This window comes from Macaca fascicularis, chromosome 10, assembly GCF_037993035.2.
Source record: "Macaca fascicularis isolate 582-1 chromosome 10, T2T-MFA8v1.1".
In the NCBI taxonomy this organism is placed as follows: Eukaryota; Metazoa; Chordata; class Mammalia; order Primates; family Cercopithecidae; genus Macaca; species Macaca fascicularis.
The window spans coordinates 78614813-78633316 of record NC_088384.1 but is presented as its reverse complement, the minus strand read 5'-3'; the positions used below and the strand labels follow the sequence as shown (position 1 = coordinate 78633316).

General features: G+C 37.0%; 1 protein-coding gene across 3 annotated transcripts in view; it reads left to right on the top strand.

Moving 5' to 3' along the window:
* Window positions 1–18504, top strand: part of PLCB1 (phospholipase C beta 1) — a 744009-nt gene that overhangs the window by 541334 nt on the left and 184171 nt on the right. For all 3 annotated transcript variants that reach the window (XM_005568372.4, XM_005568373.4, XM_065521765.2), the window contains exons 10-11: window positions 3053–3199; window positions 15416–15573. In XM_005568372.4, the coding sequence (XP_005568429.1) occupies window positions 3053–3199; window positions 15416–15573 (305 nt within the window). The remainder of the gene's footprint in view (window positions 1–3052; window positions 3200–15415; window positions 15574–18504) is intronic.

The following is an 18504-nucleotide window of genomic DNA, read 5'->3' as shown; positions in this document are numbered from 1 at the left end:
TGTGTTTACAAGCATACACTTGCCAGTTTTCTATACCCTGTGACTACCCCGGTATGCACACTCATCCAGCAGTTACGTTACTTTCCTTTCCTGGCCCCTGAAGATACTTGCATTTATTGCCTGTCTTTTAAGGAATTGCTAGTTAGAGACTGAGTTGTATGAAATTGTCTTTTGCATAGGTTAAAAACAGCAAATATTACAAATTTCATATCATCTGTCCTAATCAGAACACAAGAATCAAACAAAATGGTGCTGTCTTTGGTGATCTTCCAGTTTCAAAACAATTTATTTTCTATTTTGAATCCCAATAATCATCCAAAAGAAGTGGTGATTTAGCACCCACTGTGCGTAAAGCATCTAGTAGACACCAGGGACGACAAAGATACATGCACATTCAGCTTTTAAAGGTGTTCATGCCTGGGTTTCAAGGGGTGAATGGCCTTATTTTCTATTAGACAGTGAGCTCTTTGAGGGCAGAGGCTGTGATTTACTGTGCTTTATTTTTTCTGTGCATTTATCGTATGGTAGATGTTCAATAAACCTTTGTGAAATTAGTGAAAGGCAAAGAGATAGGGGAGAAGGAAAGGAAATAGAGAGAAAGGGAGGAATAGAGATTCTAGTGTGAAAAGCACCTGCCCAGGCCCAGCACAGTGGCTCACGCCTGTAATCTCAGGACTTTGGGAGGCTCTGGTGGGAGGATCGTTTGAGTACAGGAGTTCAAGACCAGCCTGGGGAACATAGGAAGACCCCTGTCAATACAAAGAAAAACAAAATTACCTGGGCATGGTGGCGCATGCCTGTGGTCTCAGCTACTCAAGAGGCTGAGGCAGGAGGATTGCCCGAGCCCAGGAGGAAGGTTTTTCCTTTATGAAGCAGCTCCTCTCATCAAAAGAGCCAAAACAAACTTTCCTTCTTATTTTTTAGTCTTGGACAAGAGTAAAAGCAATTTAGCTATTGAGTTTCCAGAACTTGGGAAAAGCAGTCATCAGTCACCTTGAGAAACGTATTGAATGTGAAAAGATTTTTACTGTGGTAAATAATCAGTGCTAGTTTTGCCATTTACAGATGACACACCTCTTAGCAATCAAGAATAAATAATGTTTAAATCAGTAAAAATTAGAATTGTTAAATGTCGTCGTTTTACTGATAGGTTTGGCAGTAAGGGTGAAGAGAAGGAAAACAGATACTTTTATATACCATTGGTGAAAGTCAATTGCTAGGACTTTAACAGTCAATTGCTAGGAAATTGGTTATGTGTATTAAAATCCTCAAAAATATGCAAAGTCTTTGAATCAGAAATTATATTTCTGGGAATTCATCCTGAAGAAATAATTAAGTATTTATACAAAGATGTAACCATCAGAGTAGTCAAGTCAATGTCATTTATACTAGTGAAAAAATTAGAAACAACTTTAATGACCAATGATAATAGAATATTATTTTGTATTATACTGCTATATTTTATGATACAAAAATGTAGATAGTTGCATATTTTATGCTATAGTTATTTACCTGCATAGAATTTCTTTTTACATTAAAAATGTTCATAATATATTGCTCAGTTAGTACAAATGTTACTAAATTATATTTATAATTATATGTATGTGTGTATATGCATGATTACAGCTTCATAAAAGAATTATACACACACGGGTGTTTTTCTGGAAGGATACACAGCAATATTTTAACAGTAGTTATCTCTGAAAGAAAAGTTAGGGATGTTCAAAACAAGTTTTATTTTTTCTCTCTGTTTATCTCATTTCCCAGTTTTTCTTTAATGAACGTATTCCAGTTTTATAGTAATAAAAAACTGTTTCAACAAGAAAAAAAAAATGCTACCTTCCGACATTTGTTGGCAACATATTTACTACCCACAGATGCGCTGTTGTTTTGAAGCTTTGATTGTCAAGATTGAAGAAACAAATTGTAGTGATAAAGCAAAATAGTTAAGATGATCCTATGTATCTATGAAGATTATTATGATAAAGAATTGTCTCAATATGTGTATCAAAACTACCAGTTGTATACCTTTCATATATAGTTTTTTAAATTATACCTCAATAAAGTTGACAAAAGAATTTTGTCAATATTTAATATTAGTCAACTCAGAAAGGTTACAACATAGAAAAATTTCTAAATAGAATCTGAGTAAACCAAATTAGCTGTGTCATATTTCTGCCATCTGAAGTAAAATCATTCTTAATATGAGATTTAAGGATCTTTTTTCATGAGCATTCAAATTTTTATTTTTAGGAAAGACTTGTTTGTGGGTATCTTTATTTTCTGTTTCAGAGAAAAAAATATCATTATTTGAAAACACTTTCACATTATGTTAAATGATAAAACCACTCGTAAATAATTTATTTTTTATTTTTTATTTTGAGAAAGAGTCTCACTCTGTCGCCCAGGCTAGAGTGCAGTGGCACAATCTTGGCTCATGCAACCTCCGCCTGCTGAGTGCAAGCAGTTCTCCTGCCTCAGCCTCACAAGTAGCTGAGATTATAGGCGCCCACCATGCCCAGCTAATTTTTGTATTTTTAATAGAGACAGGATTTCAACATGTTGACCAGGCTAGTCTCAAACTCCTGACCTCAAGTGATCCACCCACCTCAGTCTCCCAAAGTGCTGGGCTTACAGGCTGCTTGTATATAATTTTGATTGTAGAGTAACATGTATTAATAAGAAAAAAATTGAAAAATTACCCCAAATTCTATCACACAGAGATAAGCACTGATAACATTTTAGTGCTGATTCATAAAGGTAACACCCAGTCTTATATTGGGAAACAGGAGGTTGGTGTTTAGTTATTTAAATCCTCTGAAAAGTCGGTAGGGATCATGTAAGTACATTTTTTCTCTATTATCTGTGACATTTGGAAATAATTGTAGTGAAACAGCATAATCCTACACTCTTATTTATCCACACTAAAATGTAATTGTGGCTGCTGTCTTCTACCTTGGACACTACCAGATATTTCTGGAAAAAAAAAAGAGGCAACTTGACACCCGTAAAAAGAATGTATTCACATCCTTTCTAACTTCATTTCCTCCAGGACAAATATCAGTGGATGGGTTCATGCGCTATCTGAGTGGAGAAGAAAACGGAGTCGTTTCACCTGAGAAACTGGATTTGAATGAAGACATGTCTCAGCCCCTTTCTCACTATTTCATTAATTCCTCGCACAACACCTACCTCACAGGTATGAATTTTCTGGTTCTTTGTTACTTTAACCAGTCTCATCAAATTTCACCAACCTCTACTTGCTATTGTTCAGAAGCTGAAGTGTGTTTTCTTCCATTTCCTGTGAAGTGCCTCTGAGAACTCTGGGGTTCCACCACCAAAGCCTCCCACCTCCCATGAGCAGTCATGTCCACATGTGTAGGAAGCAATAGCATCATTTCTCCATAGCCTAAGTTTTCAAGTCTTCTAAAATGCAACCATGGCTGACATTTTCAGACCAATGGGATTTTTGTGTAACTGAACTCATTCTTCAGTGTACTTGAAGCCATGTCCAGTCCTACCCAGTTCTCTGGGCTGTGTTCATCTACATGACAGCTCAGAAGGTCTTAAGTGGCGGCTCATGCCTATAATCTCAGCACTTTGGGATGCCGAGGCGGGTGGATCACCTGAGGTCAGGAGTTTGAGACCAGCCTGGTCAACATGGAGAAACTCCTGTCTCTACTGAAAATACAAAAAAAATCAGCCAGGTGTGGTGGCGCATGCCTGTAAACCTAGCTACTTGGGAGGCTGAGGCAGGAGAATCACTTGAACCCAAGAGGCGGAGGTTGCAGTGAGCTGAGATGGCGCCACTGCACCCCAGCCTGGGTGACAAGAATGAAACTCTGTCTCAAAAAAAAAAAAAAAAAAAAAAAAAAAATTAAGTAATTGCTTTTTGTTCAAGGTAGGACAGGGCTTTAGACAAAAACAAATTGACCTGTGAATGACAATTGTAAATGTTATAATAAAGTAGGAAAAAACAACAATGTGTTTCCTAATCTGAGCTTAAATTAAGCATTGACCTATTTGGCAGTCTGGTGAAGTGTATGCACCCTTCTCAGAATGCTAAATGCATAAATTAAGTACCTAGAATTAAAGAGGAAATAAATTTCATTGAAATATTTTTATAAAACGTTGTGATATATATCCTTGTATATCTCAGTATTAACACAATTTGACTAAGTATAAGCAAAATGTTGTGATATTTGCAACAATTGGAATATAATACACAGATCTTGCTAGTGACTTGTAAGCTACATACTTAACTAAAGAGAACGTTAAATTTTGTGTGGAAGTTAAAATTAAAACTGTAACCATTTTTTCTCATCCAAGTTCAAGGAGGTTCATGGAATATCACTTTAAGAGTCTAGATCTTTGACATGATAAAATTCAAAGAAGTATAATTTTTAAAATCTGAGCACATTATAGAATCTTACACTTATCCTATATTTAGGAGCACAAAACTCAAAAATACTTAAGTATGTGTCCGGTTGAATTTTGGGTATTGTGTGTGATTTTATTTAACTGGAAGTCACAATATAGAGTAGATTTTTTACTAATAATCTTTTGAGTCCAAAATACCTTCCAACCGATATATTTATGTTCATTACATTCTATTTTATTTGTCATATAATAAATGAGTCAGTAGTACCAAAATGAATGACAAGACTGACTGGATATACATTCTATTTTTTCACCTTCTTTCAGAATATATTAATTTTTCCCTTTCTGCATATCACTAGGGTTTTCAGATTTTATGTATGTTCATTGAATCACAGCTACCATTTTCCTTTTGAGAGACCAAATTGTCTCAACTTTGGTTAGTGGGAGACATTTTTAGGCTATCATTTGTGTCCTCTTGACATGACCTATTAATCTTTGGAAGTGTTCTGGCACATAAAGATCTTCTGCACTCACCTTATTCTTTTCTGCTCCAGAGATGGAAACAGACTATTCCCCAATGAGCCCTGGTTCTTTTTGATGGGAAAGAAAAAGTATGAGTAACAGCAATTTGGACTCTGAACATTGCCTGGACTTTTTCAGTGATCAAAGGAAGAAAACATATTTTTTTTTTGTCTTTTTAAGGCACGAGTTCACATAAATATTTCTACTTCTACCTACCAATTTAAATTATTATTATTATTATTATTATTGAGACAGGGCCTCACTCTGTTGCCCAGGCTGGAGCACAGTGGCATGATGATAACTCACTGTAGTCCCGATCTCCTGGGCTCAAGCAGTCCTCCCACCTCAGCCTCGTGAGTAGCTGAAACTACAGGCACGTGCCACCACACCTGGCTAATTTTTTATTTCTTGTAGAGACAAGGTCTCACTATGTTGCCCAGGCTGGTCTCAGACTCCTGAGCTCAAGCAATCCTTCTGTCTCAACCTCCCAAAGTGCTGGGATTAATGACATGAGCCACTGTGCCTGTCCCCAATTTAAATTCTTTTTAAAAAATTTTATTTTTCCATCAGTTATAGGGGTATAGGTGGTATTAGAGTATAATATAGGTGGTATAAAGAGTAAGTTCTTTAGTGGAGATTTGTGAGATGAGATCCTGATGCACCCATCACCCAAGCAGTATACACTGAACCATACTGGTTGTCTTTTATCCCTCACCCCCTGCCCCAAGTCACCACAGTTTATTATATCATTCTTATGCCTTTGCATCCTCATATTTTAGCTCCCACATATCAGTGAGAACATACGATGTTTGGTTTTTCATTCCTGAGTTACTTCACTTAGAAAAATTGTCTCTAATTTCATCCAAGTCATTGGAAATACTGTTAATTCATTCCTTTTTGTGACTGAGTAGTATTCTATCGAATATACATACCACAGTTTCTATATCCACTCATTGACTGATGGGCATTTCAGTTGGTTCCACAATTTTGCTATTGTGAATTGTGCTGCTGTAAACATGCATGTGCAAGTATCTTTTTCAAATAATGACTTCTTTTCCTCTGGGTGGATACCCAATAGTGGGATTGTTGGATCAAATGGTAGTTCTACTTTTAGTTCTTTAAGGAATCTCCACACTGTTTTCCACAGTGGCTGCACTAGTTTACATTCCCACCAGCAGTGTAGAAGTGTTCCCTGATCACTGCATCCATGCCAACATCTACTGTTTTTTGATTCTTGGATTATGGCCATTCTTGCAGGAGTAAGGTGGTATCGCATTCTGGTTTTGATTTGCATTCCCTGATCATTAGTGATGTTGAGCATTTTTTCATATGTTTGTTGGTCGTTTGTATATCTTCTTTTGAGAATTGTCTGTTCATGTCCTTAACCCACTTTTTGATGGAATTGATTGTTTTCTCCTTACTGATTTGTTTGAGATCATTGTAGATTCTGGATATTAGTCCTTTGTCAGATGTATAGATTGTGAAGATTTTCTCTCACTCTGTGGGTTGTCTGTTGACTCTGCTGACTGTTCCTTTTGCCATGCAAAAGCTCTTTAGTTTAATTAGGTCCCAGCTATTTATCTTTGGTTTTATGCAATTGCTTTTACCCAAAAGCAATTTTTGGTCATGAAATCCTTGCCTAAGCCAATGTCCAAAAGGTTTTTTCCAATGTTATCTTCTAGAATTTTTATAGTTTCAGGTCTTAGATTTAGGTCCTTAATCCATTTTGAGTTGATTTTTGTATAAGGTGAGAGATGAGGATCCAGTTTCATTTTCCTACATGTGGCTAGCCAATTACTCCAGCACAATTTGTTGAAAAGGGTGTTTCTTCCCCATTTTATGTTTTTGGTTGCTTTGTTGAAGATAAGTTGGCTGTAAGTATTTGGGTTTATTTCTGGGTTCTCTATTCTGTCCCATTGTTCTATGTGCTTATTTTTATACGAGTACCACACTGTTTTGGTGACTATGGCCTTAGAGTATAGTTTGAAATCAGGTAGTGTGATGCCTCCAGATTTGTTCTTTTTGCTTAGTCTTGCTTTGGCTATGTGGGCTCTTTTTTGGTTCCATATGAATTTTAGAATTTTTTTTTTCTAACTGTGAAGAATGATGGTGGTATTTTGATGGAGATTGCATTGAATTTGTAGACTGCTTTTGGCAGTATGGCCATTCTCACAATATTGATTCTACCCATCCATGAGCATGGGATGTGTTTCCAGTTGTTTGTGTCATCTATGATTTATTTCAGCAGTGTTTTGTAGTTTTCCTTTTAGAGGCCTTTTGAGTCCTTTGTTAGGTATATTCCTAAGTTTGTTTGTTTTTTTTTTTTTTTTTTTTTTTTTTTTGCAGCTATTGTAAAATGGTTGAGTTCTTAATTTGATTCTCTGCTTGGTCACTGTTGATGTATAAAAGAGCTACTGATTTGCATATATTAATCTTGTATCTGGAAACTTTGCTGAATGCTTTTATCTGTTCTAGGAGCTTTCTAGCGGAGTCCTTAGGGTTTTCAAGGTAAACAATCATATCATCAGCAAACAGGGACAGTATGACTTCCTCTTTGCTGATTTGGATGCCCTTTATTTCTTTCTCTTGTCTGATTGCTCTGGCCAAGACTTCCAGTACTATGGTGAAGAAGAGTGGTGAGAGTGGACATCCTTGTTCCCATTCTCAGGAGGAATGCTTTCAGTTTTTCCCCATTCACTATTGTGTTGGCTGTGGGTTTGTCACAGATGGCTTTTAATTCATTAAGGTATGTCCCTTGTATGCCGATTTTGCTGAGCTGTGCTCTCTTTAGTAATCTTGATACCTAACAGATTATACATACTATCTCATTCAATTTACTGACAACCTTATAAGAGTATTAAGAAAATTTTCAATATTAATACAAATAATAAAACTACAGAATGTAGTTCAAATTTGTATATGCAGTTTTAAAAGTACATTTAACTAAAAATTTACAATCAAATTAATTTATTCTAAGTCATTCATATGCCCTTCCTGTGTATAACTTGGTAAACACAGATGTGGTAAAAAATTTGGCTCCATTGTGTCAGATTCGTTTAAATTTGAGGGTGTTGGCATATTAACAGCTGATCAGACTAACAAGATGATGTGATACTTTCAGCTATTAGGAAAGAGAAGGCTTTACCTTTTTTATGAAGAAAGAATTCTAATAGCTGTCTCCAAATTTCTGTACAATGGTTTTGTATCACCACCATCTGATTCATATACCTGGTTTCTGGTCAATTATCTCTTCAATTATTTAACTTCTAGTAATGTTAGAATCCACATATTTTCAAATATTCAGTGTTTTAAAACTATATTAACTATGTCAAATTGTATTCTCATCTAAGGGGTTTCGTTGTTGCTGTTGTTTTTTATCTTGCTCCCTTTTCTGAGCTCTGTATTATTATACCAAGGTTTGCATTAGATAAATCTGTAACCACCCAACGGGGTTCTTCTTGCCTGCTGCCTAGAAAAAGCCAATACACTGAGAACGGCAGGTGTTACAGCAGAGAAAGTTTTCTTTAGGCAGCTGAGCAGACGGATGGGACATATTTCTCAAAACAGTCTCTCTGATAATTCAGAAGCTAGGATTTTTCACGGATAGTTAGGCAGGAGGGGGTTGGGAAGTGGTTAGGGAATGAGGAATGCTATTGGTAGGTCAGGAATGAAATGACATGGGGGTCAAAGCTGTCTTCTTGTACTGAGACAGTCCCTGGGAGAAGTTAAGTCCATTTCTTGGCATGGGTCACAGGATGGGTGGCACTAGTTGGTCCATGAGAATTCAAGGGCTGAAAAATACTTTAAACACCAGTCTTAGGTTTTATAATAGTGATGTTATATATAGGAGCAATTAGGGAGGCTACAAATCTTGTGACTTCAGTCCTAAACCATAATTCCGACCTTGTGGTCAATTTGTTAGTTCTACAAAAGTTGTTTTGGTCCCCAAGAAACGAGGGGATTAGTTTTGGAAAGGGATTGTTATCATCTTTGTTTTCAAATCAAACTATATACTAATTTCCTCCCATAGTTATCTTGGTCTGTGCTCAGGAATGAGCAAGGACAGTTAATTTGTGAGGTTAGAAGCAACATGGAGTCAGCTATGTCAGATTTCTCTCACTGTCACAATTTTTGCAAAGGCAGTCAAATCTACGTTCTCACAATATTACCTTGCCCCAGTACCAGTCATTTATTTTCCTGCAAGGAAATTAAGGAGAATTCCATATAATTAGAAAAATATAAAAATATAAATACAGGCTCTTGAAGTTTTGCCTGAAATGCTGTTTTGACTCATTCATCAAAATTTGGTTTTACTTCACATATTATTGGTAGAATCATTGTTTTAATTACAGATGAAAGTAATGTAGAAGTCCTGTTTCTCAGAAGCCTTTGGATAAACTCAGATTTCTATGATATAAACATTCAAGTTACCCCAAACCAAATAAGAATGTTATAAAATAAAAATGTAACCAATGACTAATCCAATTGAATCCTATTAAATTTTTAAATTAATATCTAGAAAATAATTTCATTTTTATACTTTACAGCCATTTTCAGAACAAGTAGAAACTGTATTTATAGAAACATTATTTCATATAAAGAGTGACTGGTGGAAAAAAGAAAGTTTTCCTATTCAAATGAGTTTAAGAAATGCTAGGTGCAAACAAAGGTTAGCACCTACCATAACGTGTTTTGAATATAAAATAAAAGGATCAGAGTCTCACAGTCATTAACTCTTCATCCTCCTTGTCACCACCCAACTTATCTTCCTGGAGCATTTTAAGGACTAATATTCCTGAAAAGTGCTATCTAAATCCAAATAGGAGGAATTTCAATATTCAGGATATTTTCTTTGAGCATCTAATGGAACTATAAAAATTAAATATACAGAATGAAAACCAATAAGTGTAGCAATGCATTATTATTATGTCTATTTGTCTGCTCATTATTGCCCCTTTGTTGAATATCAAGATGCCCAGAAGGAAAAAGAAATTGCATCATTGAGAGAAATAGATGCACTCAATGAGTGGTTTTTAATTATCGTGGTCACTTTTTGGGTTTGGGGTGATTTTGACAGTACCCCCAGTACTGATTATGTTTTAAATTATTGCTTTTCCTTGAGGAATCCACCCTTCTGACTCAAGAAAAAGAAATCCTCCCAGGAAGAAACAGTATGCAGTAAATACAAACTAGACTTGTGCACCTCTTCATAAACCTTCCCATACTCCCAACTATTTGGGAGATAATGGCTTCAGAAACACTGGAAAGGCAAAGTAGTGTATCTCCAGACAGTTAATATCTTCATTCAAATAAGAAGGAAACCATTTGATTTGAGGGTTTTGCTATCCCCAATAATCTGATGAATTAAATTATCTGACTGAATGTTTCTGATAATTATTCAACTCCTCTCCTCATGTGTAAGTTCTTGGCTGCAGAAAAGTTCTAAAAATGATTCCAGACCTAGCTGTGCCCTTGCCAGTTATCTGCTACAAACCCAGACTCTGAGCATCCCTCCTCTCTTTCCCATCTCTCCCACTCATTTAGCCCTTAGCATATGCAATGTTTAATCATTTGCTTTTGGTTTAGAGCACACACACACCCCTAAGAAAGTCAGGTGGTAGAATGAAAAGATGAGCTTAGGAAATAAACAGGGCCCAGTTTAAAATGGCCTTTAAGTAAATGACATACTTAACTCATTTGAGCCTTGGTTTCTTTGTTTGTAAAATGGAGATAAATTAAAACAGCCAGGGTTCTTGTGGCTGAAAGTGATAGCATGCTATTATTTAATGGCTTAAAGAATTAAGCAGTGTATTACCTCACACAGCAAGGCACCTAGGAGCAGAGTGGTTGAGGATTGGTTAAATCAGAAATTCATTAATATTATGGAAGACCCAGGTGCTTTCTGTCTTTTTGGTCCCCTTATGGTTTCAAGATGACTGTGCACTCTAAGCGCTACCAAGATCCACAAAGGAGATGGCGAAAGTTCTTGTGACCCTTCTAAGAATGAAGAAAATGTTCCTAGAGGTTCCCTGACAGCCCCCACCTCCGTCCCCTCAATCTGGTAGGCGTTCTTTATGCTGCGTTATATTTAGCTCAGAGTCACACCGCACAGCAATGCCCACAGTAATTGCTAACATGGGCCATAAAACTATCATGACTGACTGAGAAGAGTCAAGATTTACCCCAAGGCTGCAGAGAAGACCCTGAAGCATATCAGAACCTAGATAAAATATTTTATTGACAAGGAAAAAGAGAAAGAAGAGACAAAAGGGCAACTGGAAGTGTAAGAATGGGAATAAATTTATGTTTGCCTCCCTACCTAGATGGTAGGGGTAAAGGAATATGTCTCATGTCATTTTCATATCCCCAGTAACCAGTATTTTGCCTCCCACAGAAAATGTTTTGGGGAATATGTACAAACACATAATGGTGAAGCTCCTCTAATCAGGAAGGCATATACTTGAAGTCGTTTTCTCAAGAGTGGAAATGACTTTAGGCTCCTACATAGACACATTGTCTCCTAAGCCATCTCATGTCAATTGCTCTGTGTTCAAGAGAGCACCATGGTTTCACTGGGGCAGCAGGCAGGTACCATGTAAGTGAGAAATCAGATCCAACAGATGCATCTAGAGATGGTCAAGACAAATAATACATTCTCTGCATTTTAGACAGTTTCCTCAGGTGTAGCCATGAGATTACATGCCCTGAATGGCTGTCATAGCATTGAAAGCAAGGAAATATAGTCCTCATTCCCATCTGTTGAAGGGGACAATGACTATTGAAGAAGGCCACTGAATTCACAAATATATCACATTCTAGAACCTTCTTACCCTGGAGGTTGGAGGGAAGACATTAATGATAAATATGAAAACAGGCAATTAATCATCAGCCACTGCAAGATGAGAAATTCTTCAGAAGTTTGTGTTAATGGAAGGATTGCTATTTTCGATCTTCTGGTTTTTTCTATCCCTGGATGCCTTGGGTAATGTGAGACAAAGCTCAAGGGAATGTAACCAGCCACCCAAAATGAATGCAGTCAAGTGAGAAGTTGCAGAGCTGTGACTTGGAGCAGTATTATGAATTACTCTGAGAAGGAGCTTCAGCTCCCAAGTTCAATCATGGGCTTGGAATGTATTCCAGAGGGTGTTCAGAGCCAGGGAGAGATGATGTCAAATACTAGTTTCAGAAATACCAAAGGTTGAATGACTCATGACCTATCACTAATCTCAACCTTCAGCGATCCCCTAGCCCCAGAAGCTATATTTAGTCAATATATTCAAATGGAAATATAATGGGTAGATGAGATGTAATAATGAGGAGTTAAGAATTTTAGTGAACAAAAATAAATCAGCTTTGAGGCTTAAGGCAGAAAAGAAGAGAGTAACAGAGAATATGAATACATGTGTTTGAAAAATATTTCCATAAATGAAGTAAAACATACAGGGAACCTAACATGCATTCCAAGGAATAGGATAATTATGGATAAATGTGGGTTTTCTCAAAGTATGCTTTCTTTGGGAGGCTTCCATTTCTAATAAAAAGTATTCATTTTAAGAATGAACAATGAGTTTACCTTGGAGGGATTCTTTTGGTCTTAGCTGTTGGACAATAAACTCTTTCTCTTTTTTATTTTTCAGTTTTTTCCCCACATTCCTTTGCATCTCACAAACCCAACCTCATGCCTTACCATGGTTTTCAAAACATTAATTGATCAACATTCAAAAAATACATCAAATTCCTTCTAATTGTTCTTTGATTCAAAATACTCACAAGAAAATCTAAGGAAATGTTTCTCAAAACGTTGAACCTCTTATTACAGAATGCTCTAGTGTCTGTTAGGTATTTATCTACTTTGATACACTGTTAAATCTGATTGAATTCATCACGCTATCCTTACTAAAGTTAGTAACATTCAACTAGTATTAATGAAATTGATTCAGAAGTTGTGCAAAATGTAATTGTGTTGATATAGTCAATAATGTGCTTAAACAATTCTCTAAACAGTACACACAAAAATCTGCTCTATTCTTTAATACAGGTGTAATTTTCTGCAGGAGCAAGTATTTTAAATTAAATAACTGAATAATATTTGAATTATTCACTTCCTTTAGCTATAGCTCCCCTTTAAGTTTAGGAATAACATATAAATGTTGGTCTTTTCCCCTTTACTCCCACTGTCCCCTTGTCCCTAATGCAAAAAAGACCTTTGTAAATCTTTGCCATGACAATGAACTTTGAGGCAATTATTAATGGCAATTTGATTATCCAGCATCAGGAACTTTCTAGGTCATTTTGTCAGCATTTCTGCTTTTCCAAATGCATCATTGTGTTAAAAACATCCCATTTTTCCAGTAAGGAAAAGTTATTATGCAGACCCACTTAATCAGCCTTTCAGTGCATTTACTAGGGCTCCATAGAACTCAAAAATGTCATGCTTTTGTTATGCTGATGGTTGAGTATTATGACATGCATATAAAAATAAAATTAAGCTAGTGGGCTTAATCCCATTTTATTTGTCCTGTGTGTCTCCACGGGGCACATCTTGTCCATTTCAAAGTCATTTAAACAGTTTGCATCAATATGCCATCTTTTAACTGGCTATTTAAAAAAATGATGGTAGACCAAATGTGGTGGTTTATGCCTGTAATCTCAGCACTTCCTGAGGCAGAAGCAGGAGGATCAGTTGAGCCCAGGAGTTTGAGACCAACCTGGGCAACATAAGGAGACCCTGTCTCTAAAGAAAATACAAAAATTATTTGAGCATGCTCGTGCACATCAGTGGCCCCAGCTACTTAGGAGGCTTAGGAAGGAGGATGACTTGAGCTCAGGAGGTTGAGGCTTCAGTGAGCTATGATCACACCACTGCTTTCTAGCCTAGGTGACAGAGTGAGATCCCATCTCAAAGAAAGAAGAAGAAAAACTTTAAAAAAATGATTGGGGCTTATAGAGTATAAATGAAAGAAAATCTTTAATAGGGAAAACCAAAGACTTAAATTTATGTGTTGCGAATGGGCCTGTTGAAAGAGCTGTTTATTATTACTCTTTCAAAAATAATTTATCCTGAAATTAGGACTTCCATTGACTTAAGTAAAATAGGAGCTTTTGGCTTCCATGCCCTGTGTATCATAATCAAGGACCTCAGACCTTCCAGATGTTTTGATTATAATAATTCTCATCACTTTACTAGGGTATGTTAGTTCTACTCACAAAAGTCTAATTCTTGTAAAGTTTATCTTTTTCTTCTGTTGCTTGTGTTTTTGGTGTTGTATCTACAAACCCATTGCCTAATCAAGGTCACAAAAAATTTACTGCTATGTTTTCTCCTAAAGGTTTTATAGTTTTAGCTCTTACATTTATACACTTGATCCAATTTGAGTTTAGTTCTGTATGTTATGAGGTAAGGATTCTTCTTCTTTTGTGTGTGTGTGGCTATCCAGTTGTCCCAACACTGTTGAAAAGACTGTTCTTTCACACTGAATTGTCTTGGCAATTGTTGAAAATCAGTTGACCATAAATTGAGGGTTTAGTTTGGAAATCTCAGTTCTATTTCCATTAATCTATATGTCTTTCTTTATGCCACTACCACATGGTCTTGATTACTGTAGCTTTGTTGTAAGTTTTGAGAAGTGTGATTCCTCCAACTTTGTTCTTATTTTTCAAGATTGCTTTGGCTATTTAAGGTTACTTACATTTCTGTATGAACTTTGGATCAGCTTGTCCCTTTTTTCCAAAAAAGCCTGGTGAGATTTTGATAAGAATTGTATCTTTAGGCCAATGGTGGGGAGTAGTGTCATCTTAGCAATACCAAGTCTTCTGTTCCATGAACGTGAGATGTATTTCCATTTATTTGGATCTTCTTTAGTTTCTTTCAACAACATTTTGTAATTATTAGAGAATAAGTTTTGCACTCCTCTGTTTAATTTAAATTTATTTTTTTAGAAGAGCCTTTTAAAAACAGAATGTTTAGCTTTCTCAGCATTTGTGCCTTCAGCAAACATGTCAGAGGCAGCTGGCTTATATAAAAGAACAGTCTTCCAGCAATAAATTCTCATCAGGAGGCAGTCAGAATTAAAAGAGTGAGTTTTGATGCTATAATCCTGGATCTTCTACTTCCTAGCAATGGAAACTTGGGCAACTTAACTCTGTGCCATTTTACTATGTGAAATGGGTATTTTCTTTTTATTAAATAGTTATACCACAGAGATTTTTTTGTGAAGATTAAATGTTTAATATATATACAGTCCAAAAACCTGTAATTGGCACATGGTAAATAGTTAATAACCGTGCATCGTTGTTATTGTTACAATGCCCTATCTTTCCCCAAAGCACTACTACAGATTCTATTTGAGATTGAGCCATTACCTTCTAGTGTGTTGAGGCAGAAGAAAGGCAAAGAATAACTGCTCCAGCTCTTAGACTCTGTTTTCCTACTATTGAGGAGCCTTTCTAAGAAAGCACCACTGTCTTCCTTGCTTATTGGGAATCTGGGGTTTGTTTTGTTGGTATTTTATAGCTGGCCAACTGGCTGGAAACTCCTCTGTTGAGATGTATCGCCAAGTGCTTCTGTCTGGTTGTCGCTGTGTGGAGCTGGACTGCTGGAAGGGACGAACTGCAGAAGAGGAACCTGTCATCACCCATGGCTTCACCATGACAACTGAAATATCTTTCAAGGTAAGGTTTATGAATGTTACTAAGAGAGGCAGCTGGGGACACCTGATTCCTTTTGGTTAAAGCCTTCTAAGGTAGAAAGTCCCAGTCATCACAATTAAGTCCAAAGGCTGTTAATCATCTTTGCAATTTCGGAGGCTAAAATTTGGCTGTTTATTCATGAATAATTGGCATCAGGTGAATTAATCCATGCTAACCAAATTCTAAGGAAACTGTCTTGTGAAAGGAATATCAATGTATTTGTCTTGTCCTCTTTAGCACTCTTACTCCTAATTTCTTGCATTTTATTTTTGTGAAATGTACATACTTAAAGAATACAGACAACTTATTTATATGCTTTAACTAATGGCTATAAAGTATGCATCCATGTAACTACCATCTAAATTGAGAAATAGAAACTTGGGTGTACCTGAAACACTTCCATGTATCCATTCCCATCAGAATGACCTGTTTACCCTCAGAGGTGACCACTGTCCTGACTATTACAGTGATCCCTACTTTGCACTTCTTTAGAGCGCAAAGAACAAATTTATGTGCAGCCCTAAATGATGTAACTTCACCAATTTTTTTCACTTGTACATTGATTCACACTATAGTATACATTATTTTATGACTTGCTTTTTTCACTCCACATTGTTTAGAAAGTTCATTAATATTGTTTCAGGTAATTCTAGATTTTTTGACTTTCTTTTCAGGATGATAATATTAATTACTACTGTTAATTATTAGATAAGATTCCATTCTGTGATGCTAGCTGTTGGAATGGTGATGCCAACCAGTCAAAGACCCCCGGGAACATACCTATGGTCAAGTTAGATTTGTTTGCTCATACAACAAAGGAGAACACATGTTGTGGGGAGCTGGGGTATCTCAGTAAAAGTGTATTAGAGAGGAGTTACAGAACTTGGGCTTATAGTAGGCGATTTGGGGGATGGTTCAAGGGAGAAGGGTTTTGCAATGGATTGGGTGCTGTCAGCAAGCAGGAACAATCCTATGAGAGGGTATCTTAGTAAATCCTATCTAGGAAGCAGGACTAAAGCTGTTATTGATAAAGATGCATCAGTCATTCTTGTTAATGAGAAATGAGGTGCATTTGGTGTCTCTTCTTTTTCCAACTTTAGCTCTATTTTGCACCACAAAGGGCCTCACATTCATGTGTATGGACACCCAAGCCCAAATGTCTAAAGTCTGTCCACATCTCCTGCAAAGAGCCTTCCCCAGGGGGTTGGGGCAGTTGGAGTAGGGGAAATCTGGGGTCCTAGGTACTTGGAGAGTGACTGGAGAAAGAAGGTGTGGGCTGCAGGGAAAATGTTCTCTTGGCTGACTCAGGCTTTTTTACCCCTTTAAATGGGAATCAGAAGAGAAGGGCTAGAGGACAACCTCTTGCACTAGGTCCCAAGGCATAAGCCCTATTGCCTGGGATACCTGGGTCTCAGGGAAGTGTCACCAACTCTTATCTGAAGCAACCAAGGAAACAGACTCCAAGTATGTAAGTAACTAAGGTGAGTGGAGACAAGGCCGTTGAAAATGGGAGATTAGAGTACTGAGAAGCTAGAATATGGGATGAATATAATGTTGATATTGCCAAGGTTAGTGAAAAAGCTTTGAATGAAGAAACTGTGAGCCACTTGCCAACTCTTTGCTGAATGAGGGTGGCTCGGTAGATGGCAGAAGTGAAGAAGAGGTAAAAACTCTTTTGGCTGCTTCATGGGAACTAGGATTTTTTTTTTTTTTCAGAAGATTGAAAGGTAGTGTTTTAGAAGTAGCATTGAGAGCAAAAAGATCCCAAACCCAGCTTCTTACTGTGAAACACTTGAGATGTGAGAAAATACACAGTGATCACTGAAGACAGCAGCTAACAAGAAGCAAGATTTTCAAGGGACAGCCAAGTTTCTGTTTAAACAAAAGGATTTTTCTGATCGAAGTTGCTGTATTAGACAATAATAAAAATTTTTTCAGCAGTAATATCATTCACACCTAAAAATATGCGTATTATGTTGTGCCTAAGGAATATGACTTTTCATGATTTCTTCAACTTAGCCTACAATGCAATAATTAGAGAAATTAGCACCCTTCATGTAAATTTTACAACAAAGTTGAATATGGGGTTGACGTTAATTCTGATTGAAATCTTTAAAAGTTGTGTCTGTTCCTGAAATTGAGCACGATTATGACCCTTGCATTTTCTTAAGTGGAAAATCAATGTTTTTTAAAATTCATTCCATAGTCCCGCTTCCTCCCTCTCAGACCTTGCTGTGGTCCTTTGTCAACTACCTAAGATGCAGTTTAACATAGTTGGGCTCTTTAAGAAAAAGTGGAGACAGGTGACCCTTGTGTGGAGCCAGTGCATCTTGGGCTCATCTGTCTGTTGATGGATGATGATGTTCCTGGAATGGCAGACAGCATGCCCTGATGGAGCTGAGAGCTGGTGGCACCACACACTGTCTGTCCGCCAGGAAGACCTACCCCACTTCCCAGGCCACTGCCCTGTCTACCCTCCAGAGACATTGTGAGAAGCAATTGTTATTTTCTTAATAATTTGAAATCCTCCAAGTTCTCTGAGTTCCTTGGGGGAGAACAAACAGCAAGCATATTCTAAGGCATATTTATTTTATGTGGAACATTTGCTTCTTGGCCTCTGCCTGCCATTGAGTCAACTTGGAGTGACTCTCCTTGTGCACTTGATCATAGAAGTGGTTCTTCAATTACATCTGTAATCCCAGAGTCACAGGCTGATTGAATACATCTTCCTGGGCTCTGGAAGCAAGGCTTCTCAACCATGTCCACACACTTGCCAGCAGGTGAGAGGCTTAAAGACGAAATCTAGCCCAGAATGCTGCTTCCTCTCTCTGCCTGCTAGAGTTGGGAGTGGGGAGGTAACCAGGATGGCTAAAGAGAGGAGTGAATTCATCATCCCAGCTGGTTTTTCCAGCT